Raw genomic sequence first — 8,641 nt, 5'->3', positions numbered from 1 at the left:
TCCCAGGTTTGTCATCCACCAGCTGTGTGACTTCAGGCAAGTCACTGAACTTTGCTGAGGCTTAGATTCCCCATCTACTCAAAGGAAGCCATGAAGGCCCCTGGAGCAGGGTTGGTAAACTCGGGGAGTAAATGCAGAGAGGGAAGGTGAGCTGTCAGGAGGCTGACTTGGAGAGTGGCACACAGTAGGGGCCCTCTGACTTGGTTACTTATGGGTGGGAGAGCACGAAGGAGCCTACCCCAGCCTTCAGATTAGATCCTGACTGTCCTAGGCTTCGCTGGCCCAAGGCTGCGGCTGGTGGGGAGGCTCAGTCCAGAGTGACATTCCTGTGCCATGTCCAACCCCCTACTCTGTGCTTGACTCTTGGAGGCTGCTGTTAGGGGCCGTGTTGCATCCTCACCACTGTGTGGACAGCTGAAGAGTCGCCAGCTCCAGTTTAGAGATGGGAAACTGAGGCTCGGCCAGGGTCAGGGACTTGCTTGAAATGCCTCTTGGAGGTGAGGTGGGGTGGGGTGGAGAGAGGTCGCTGCTTAGATGGCTGTCCTCCCCACAGTGGTCACTAGGGGGCGCCAGAGCTCAGCATACCGGGTTTGGAGGTTCTCTTCACCTCCTTGGTGCGGCGCCCCTCAAACACCCCAGAGCTAGGAGGGCAGAAGTACTGTGACCTCAAGGGCTGTGCACTGCTGGGGATTGGGGGGGGGGAAGACCCCAGGCCTGGAAGGAGCAGGAGAAAAGGGGAGCGGGAGGTGGGGACTTGAGAACCCCCGGGGCTTTTCTCACCCAGTTCTCTAGACCAGCCCCTTTGATTCTGCCTCTCTCGTGTCTCTCTCGTCAGTCAGTGTGCGTCTCTCTCTGTCTCTCTGCCCTACACATCTTGTGTCTGTGCCCCTCTCTCTAGCTTACTCTTTCACCCCGTCTCTGTAGCTTTATTTCTTTCGGTGATTCTAACTTTCTCCATATAGCGTGTGTGCTCGTGTGCACATCTGGCTCTGTGTGTCTCTGTTTTTTCCGTCTCTGTCTTATCTTCGTCTCTTTAGGTATGTCTCTGCCTCTACCTCCCTGTGTATGTCACTGCTGCTCTTGTTACCGCTTTACCTTTCCGTGTCTTTCTGGTTTTAACCACCTCTCTTTTTGGTTCTGCCTCTCGCTTGCTTTGCACATCCTGTCCCTGGCCGCCACCACCGCCCAGCACGTGTGGGCTGAGGGTCTCAGCCCCTTCCCTCCTGTCTCCTCACCCAGGCAGCTGCTCACAGTTTCCCAGCCCGGCCTCCCTGCCCGCCCCTCCTGGGCCTTGGAGGAGGGGGGCAGGGATGAAGGGAGGGCAGCCTGGTGGGCCCACCCCTTTTTGCCTTTCCAGGCTGGGAGGCTGGGCCAGTGAGCCTTTTAACCAGCTCCGGGCAGGCTGTGCTGGACACCAGCCCCGGACGCGGCCCCTCTGTGGTCCCGACGGCCGCCAGCCCGGCCAGCCCGGCCAGCATGCAGCAACAGCCCCCGCCTGGGCCCTTGGCCCCTGCGGCCGAGCCCACCAAGCCTCCGTACAGCTACATCGCTCTGATCGCCATGGCCATCCAGAGCTCGCCGGGACAGCGGGCCACGCTCAGCGGCATCTACCGCTACATCATGGGCCGCTTCGCCTTCTACCGCCACAACCGGCCCGGCTGGCAGAACAGCATCCGCCACAACCTGTCGCTCAACGAGTGCTTCGTCAAGGTGCCCCGTGATGACCGCAAGCCGGGCAAGGGCAGCTATTGGACGCTGGACCCCGACTGCCACGACATGTTTGAGCATGGCAGCTTCCTGCGCCGACGCCGACGCTTCACCCGGCGAGCAGGTGCGGAGGGAGCCAAGGGCCCTGCCAAGGCACGCCGTGCACCCCTCAGAGTGGCCAGCCAGGACCCGGGAGTCCCCGACGCCGCAGCTGGCAGGCGGTGCCCATTCCTGCCAGAGCTGCCAGAGCCCAAGGGCCTAAGCTTTGGGGGTCTGGTAGGGGCCTTGCCAGCCACCATGTGTCCTGCAGTCACTGATGCCAGGCCTCGGCCACCCATGGAGCCCAAAGAGATGCCCACCCCTAAGCCTGCAGGCCCGGGGGAGCTCCCTGGGGCCCCCTCGTCTCCCCCATGCCCAGCATACGGCTTTCCTGGCGGCTTCTCTGAGGCTGAGGGTTTCAGTAAGGCCCCCACACCCATCCTGACCCCCGAGGCGGGTGTCGGGAGCAGCTACCAGTGCCGGCTGCAGGCACTGAATTTCTGCATGGGGACTGACCCCGGCCTTGAACACCTCTTGGCCTCAGCAGCCCCCTCTCCTGCACCGCCCACCCCTCCAGCCTCACTCCGTGCCACGCTGCCACTGCCAGCTGACCCCAAGGAACCCTGGGTTGCAGGCAGCTTGCCTGTCCAGGGAGGCTCCAGCTACCCACTGGGGCTGACCCCCTGCCTATACCGGACACCAGGAATGTTCTTCTTTGAGTGAAGCCAGCCTGGCCTCGGGCAGTGCCTGCAGGGCCCCTGCCAACGGCACCCTCCGGGGTGAGCCTGACTCGAGGATCTCGGGAGCCCTCGAGGGACCCAGGCCTGGCAAGCCAACAACAGCTGGGACAGGAGCCAAGATCGGAGTAGTGAACACGCAGCCAGCCCTCAGGGCCTCTGGACAGACTCGAGGGAGAGGGGAGGCGGGGCCCCCTTGGGTTCGCTCTGTGGCTCTCAGGGCCAATAAAACCAGTATGATGATGAGGGTCAGCTTGCTGGATGGTTGGGGACCGAGGGCTGGGACGCCTGGCTCTGTGTGTGGTGGCTGTGGTTGTGGGGTTGTGGGGCAGAGTCAGGGGACCCTGCGTGGAAATGTCCCATACGAGGCTTTCTCCTGCTGGGGACTTTCTTGGGGAGTTTCCCAGGAAAGTGAAGGAAGGGGGAGCAGGGAATAGGGAAGAGAGAAAAGGAGTGTCACCAAGAGACACTGGGCAGGGGGTGAAGATGGGCTGGCCTGAGGGGCTGATTCTCCAGCTCCAAACTCTGTGACTCAGCACCCCCTCTCCCATGATGAGTGGTCATAATAACTGTGACCGTTGTGGCATTTATTCTGCCCAGGGCTTGTATATATCCTTTCCGCAAACCCTATGCAGTTCAGAATGTTATCCCCATTTTCCAGTGGTGGAAACTGAGGCTCAGAGAGTTTAGAGCTCACTAGCTCCGACCCCGGATGGCAAATGAATGGCCATGCCCCCCAGTCCCTGACCTGGAGTGAGGAAGCATGGGTTGCACACGGGGTAGGAGCAGAGCTGGTGGTGACCCTCAGGGTGGGAGGGGCTTTCCTGGAATCCTGGAATGGCAGTGCCAAAAAGGCACCCCTGCCCCTTTGCAGACAGGGAGCCCAAGGCTCAAAAAGGCAGACCCCAGTCCCTTGCATTTCCCATATGAATAGGGGACCTTCCTGAGCCCCCAGCTCTCCAAGGCCCCCTGATGAGTCTTTAAGAAAGCATTTCTCTCATGGAGGGAGTGGGTGGCTGTCCTGGATACAGATCAGAAGTGACTGAGCCCTGACTTTTGGCCTCCTCTAGCCGCCCCCTCAGCAGGAACAAAAGACATGGCCCCTGTCAGAGGGACAGACTTAGGGACCTGAAACCTTAGTGTCCCCACACCCTTCATACCAGAGTTGCTGGGGCAACGGGGCATCCCTGTGGGTATAGGGAGAAAGGAAGCCAGGGATCCTGGGGGAACCCCCTTTCTGTCATTTGGTGTAGGGACTTTGAGGGTCTTCTGTCCCATGAGGTGACACCAGGGGTCTGGAGACCCTGTGGTCGGGCAGGCGACGCAGTCTCGCCAGAGTCTGGCCCTTGGGCAGGCGGCCATGCTGACTTGAGTCTCTGCTGCTCCGTCCCCCCTCAGCAGGTCCCCTGGGGGCTGGGAGGAAGCGAGCCTGGCTGGACAGTCCCAACTGTCTGGTTCCCACAGACTCCAGAGCCGCCAGGGTGGAGGGGGGCCTGCAGGGTGGGGGCGCGCTGTGACCGGAAGGGGTTGGGAAAATGCCCGGCCAGCTGTGGGGCCCCTCCCCACCACGTGCGCGCGGGACCCCAGCCTGGAGTCCGTCTATCAGTGGGGAGAAGGGGAGGGTCCTGTTCTGTCTCATCATATCTAGGCGGCCTCATGGGTGAAGAGGAGGGGGAAGTCCTGTGTGTGCGGGACATGGGTGAGGAGAGGGGAAGGAGACACTAGTATGGGTTTGCTCTAAGGTGTGTGTGTGTGCGTGTAATGCACAAACAGTTACAGAGACAGGGACAAACAGATTCAGGAGGGTAATGGTTTTCTCAGTTGGGTCAGGGAAAGAGACCTCTGCCGGGCACTGTTCCCTGTGGTTCATTCCTGTGGAGACTTGGTGACCCCAGTCCCTTCCCAGCCTGTGTCCTGAACTAGTAGGAAGATGGGGAGGCTTGCCTGATGGTGGGGGGAGCCCCGGCCTCTGCAGCCTGCCCCAGCCACCCTCCGAGGAGGTCAGCATCTGAACTGGGGTGGGGGACCTGGGGAGAACATGCAAAAGAGGGTCCACCACACCCCAGTGCACAAACCCGCTGAGGGCACGAGCCCTCTCTCCACGTCCCTCTCTGACCCTCCAACATGGTCAGGAAGTGAAGACAGAGCCCCCCCGGGCCCCAATCCCCAAGCAGGATCCTGGGCTCAGTGCCTGCCTGGACTCGCTGTGGGCTTCTGGATGCGCGCCCATCTCTTGGAGCCCCGATTTTACTCTCTTTGCCCAGTGAGGGTTGGGGGGGGCAGCCCGACTCTGAGTCTGGGTCCCAGGGGACGGTCCCACATGGGGGACTGCCTGGAAGGGATCCCATCCTCAGAGGTGTTGGGCCAGGAGGCCCAGACACCATGATCTCACGTTGCCCTCCACTTGCTGCCCAGCCGGGGGGCCCCACCCACTGGGCGTCCTGCCCTCACATTCTTTCCATGACCAACAGACGCCCCGTGGCTCCTTTCGGGCCACCCCCACCTGGAGGGGCGGACAGTGCTCAGCAGAGATCCAGAATGCCTAAGCTGAGGCCAACCCGGAGAGAGCACCTCAGCACCTCAGCACCGACCCAGGCCAGAGAAGGCAGGTGACACGCCCAAGGCCACGCAGCAAAGCAGGAGGGGCAACCCCTCCACTGCCTTAACTGTCTAGCTCTTAGAGGAAAGGGGCTGTCCCATGTGACGCTGCGTAGGGGACCCTCCTTCCTGGAGGCTTGTCTGTCTCCAGGAAGGGACCCCAACCCCTTCCCTTCCTCCCCAGCAGGTCAGAGTGGGAAAGGGCGCCGAGTTGCCCTGCAGAATCAGGCTAAGTCAAATCCTAAAAGAGTAGACTTGGTAGTGGTTAAGAATATTCCAGCGTTTTTAATCACAGCAACTTGGATTCTTGGACTATCAGTACTGAGAGGGCGTCTCCTGCCCAATTTCTGAATCCCCTCTCCCCCAAGAAGTGCCTGTCACGTGGGTTCCAGGAAAGGGGAGCCCAGCGCCTTCAGAGGCCGCCCCTTCCCGCCCTAGTCTGGCAGCTCTGAGGGGCTGTCTGGAAGTTCTTCACCTGCTGGTCTTAGGGTCTCTGCCCTCCCTGCCCCCAGGGAGCCACCCCCCCCCTTCTGCCCCCTGCAGGCCTGGGCCTTCCTCAGACTCCTCCACCCTCCACATCTTATCTCCCGCCGCTCTTCCGCCCACCCACTTCCTTCCCCGGTTTATGGCATTCCACTGTCCGGAGCTCAGCCCTCCCCACACCCCAGACAGCGCCTGAGCCAGGGGCCTGGAGACCCTGTCCTGACGAGGGCGGGCCGCTCTGAGGCCGCAGCATTGATGAGGACGAAGGGGGAGGTTGGGTCCGGCCAGCCGGACACGTCTGTCTGCGGGAGCATATGGAGCCTCGCAATCCAGTCTTCAGCCAACTCAGGCTCCCATCGCTCCCGAAGGCCAGGCTGCCCAGGGGCTCAAAGCAGGAGCTCTGGAGCCCAACTGCCCGGGTTCACATCCCAGCTCTCTCACTTCCTAGCTGTGTGCCCTTGGGCAAGCTGCTTCCTGTCTCTGTAACTATAACCGGTGCTTCCTCATCTATAACACGTGGACACGAACCATACCGACTCCTATAGGGCGCTGTGAGGACTTACATGAGTTAATACTTGCCAAGTGCTTAGAACCAGGTCTGGAACAAGGAAACTGCAATGTGTTTAGATTTATTAAATGGTTGGGGGGGGGTCCCTGGGATAGCTTCCCCGTAACCTGATTTACCCCCAGGGGAAGGTCCAACTGCTGTGGAAATGGGAGACAGAGGGAAGGGAAGCTTTGGGTTCAGTTCTTCACATCCGGAGGTGCCTGATCCCTACTCCCTCCCCGCTGGTCACTGGGTGGTGACAGGGAGGCAGCCGGTGGGGCCAAAGGAAGTGGTTCCAGGCTAAAAATGGGCCATTTAGTCACATAGCCAGAATCCTGCCTGGTGGCCCCTGGAAAGGCCAAGGCTGCCTCGACCGCAGGCCTCAGGGAGCCCTGATCTGTTTTGGGTACAAATGAGAGGCTGACCCTCTGAAGACAGCCAACACGCTGGTGAGTGTTGTTTCCACGGCGAGGCCCTTACACTTGCTGTCCCCTCCACCTGGCCCGCTCACTCCCCACCGGCTCACCTCTCAACACCCAGAGGCCAAGTTAAATATCACCTTCCCAGAGAAGCCTCCCCTCACCCCTTACCTGATTAGATGCCCCTAGATTGTTCTCCATCTCCGCATCCTATTTGTTTCCTCCCCCAGGCGCCTGTTGCGATGTGGAATTATGCATTCCTGTGACTGTTCACTTTGTATTGTGTCTCTGTCTTAGAATGTAAGCTTCAGGGAGGAGGGGTCGGGCCGCCTTATTCATTTACCTGCTTCCCTAACCCAGCGACTAGCACACAGCAGGCCCTCAATAAAGGTTTGCTGAGTGGTGAAATGGAGTCATGGGCAGCTGCCCATTCATCCCATCACCCTGGATTAAATCTGAGAGGGGCTCCCTGACCCCTTCAGAGCAAAAGCCCGTCTATGGGCCTGTGCCGTCTGGCTTTGCCCCGCTAGCCCAGCTCTCGCTCCAAGAACCTTTGCACTGATCTTCCTCTTGCCGGAAACAGCCTCCACTAATATGCCCAGAATACCCTTCGATCTCCCTTCAAACGTCCTCAGAGAAGCCTCCCCAGACACTTCCCCCACCCACCCCATCGACGCATTCTAATTTCACTAGGGTGGTCAGAATTCTCGCACCTAGAATAAAGTTCTATGAGGCCAGAGATTTTTGTCTCCTGGCCGCGTGTCCCCCTCACCTAGAACATTGTCTGGAATATGGCAGGAGCTGGGGAAATAGTTGTGGAGCAAGCGAGCTCAGAAGCCTGTGCCCGCTGCTCTAGCCACATACCCCATGTAATGCACTGTCCCTGGGAGGCAGGTGCTATGATTACCCCATTTTACAGGCAGGAAGGTGAGGCTCAGAGAGGGCAAATAAGTAGAGTTGAGCCCCATTCTGTGTGACCTGAGTGTAGTCTCTCTGTCATCAGCCTGTCTCCCTCGAGGCGCGTGAGACCTGCGTCCGCCTCTAGTCCCCAACACTTCTCTTCAACCTCTCAAGCAGATGTGGCCCAGCCCCCTTCTGGCCTCCCTGCCTCCGGTCTCTCTCTCTCTTTCACTCAGCGACCCCCCTGGCTTCAGAGATCCCTGTAAACCACGGATCTGGCCCTGTGCCTCCTTTGCTCAAAACCCCTCAGGTCTCCCTACTGCTCCTGCTCCGATTCAGGCTGGCATGTGAGGTCCCTGCCCACCCCTCCAGACTTACTGCCTGCTTCATCATATGTAAAAGCCATGCCAGAATGCTCCAACACAAGCTTGCCCTTAGCTACAAGTCTTTGGACATGCGAGCCCCACTGCCTGGACCACGCCCCTCAGTCCATCTGGAAAAGGCCTGAGCCTTATTTGCTCTCAGCTTGGATGTCACTCACTGCCATTGGAAAGGAGAGAACAGAGCTAGCGTCTTCTTCCAAGACCCTCCAGCTTCGCCCTGACCCCCAACCTCCCACAGGGTAGGGTTCCAGACGTTGTGAGCTCCCTGAGGGGGGGGACTGTGACCAATTCAGCTCCAGTCCCCGAGCAGGGACTCAACAAACAGCTGTGACATGCTGTGCATGTGTCAGAAGGAGGACCGTCTGCTTTGCATCACGACCCCACTACTTACTGGCCGGGGACCCATGGGCCTGTCCATAAACTCCCTGGGCCTCAGCTTCCTCATCGTAATGAAATACCTAAGGAAAATACCCCCTCGCAGGGTGGGGATGAAATGAGTTCATAAATGGAAATCAAGGGTACGGTGCCTAGCGCTCCGTAAATCCCAGCCGTTGACGTGCAGAAAGGAACAGGTGCGTGGGCAGCTGCATGAGTAGGAGCTCAGTGCAAGTAGGCACATCCTTCAGGGCAGCCCTGTCTCCGGCTGAATCTTTTCCCACCACTGCCCTGTTGGGTCCAAGGTGGCCAGTGGAATTCAAGGCCACTGGACGCAGACAGGAAGAGGCAGCGTCACCGGGCCTGGCGTAATCCAAACCAGATGCAGCCTCAGACCCATGGGGGTGGTCACTGCGGGCCTGGCCAAGGCCCAGAGGCAGGAAATAATCTTGG

The 8,641-nt window shown here is 59.6% G+C and overlaps 1 protein-coding gene across 1 annotated transcript; it reads left to right on the top strand.

The window, feature by feature from the left end:
- The first annotated feature begins 910 nt into the window (after positions 1-910).
- On the top strand, positions 911-2,729 carry FOXS1 (forkhead box S1). Its single transcript, XM_039237756.1, has one exon. It carries the CDS (start codon positions 1,477-1,479, stop codon positions 2,467-2,469), a length of 993 nt encoding a protein of 330 aa, XP_039093687.1. The 5' UTR covers positions 911-1,476; the 3' UTR covers positions 2,470-2,729.
- Positions 2,730-8,641: the final 5,912 nt, after the last annotated feature.

The sequence above is a fragment of the Hyaena hyaena genome, unplaced genomic scaffold (assembly GCF_003009895.1).
Source record: "Hyaena hyaena isolate Hyena2069 unplaced genomic scaffold, ASM300989v1 scaffold_131, whole genome shotgun sequence".
Taxonomy (NCBI): domain Eukaryota; kingdom Metazoa; phylum Chordata; class Mammalia; order Carnivora; family Hyaenidae; genus Hyaena; species Hyaena hyaena.
This window is presented reverse-complemented; position numbering and strand designations above follow the sequence as displayed.

What these genes read in the sequence shown, in the direction of transcription:
- FOXS1 (XM_039237756.1), top strand. Translation starts at nt 1,477, where the DNA reads ATGCAGCAACAGCCCCCGCCTGGGCCCTTGGCCCCTGCGGCCGAGCCC.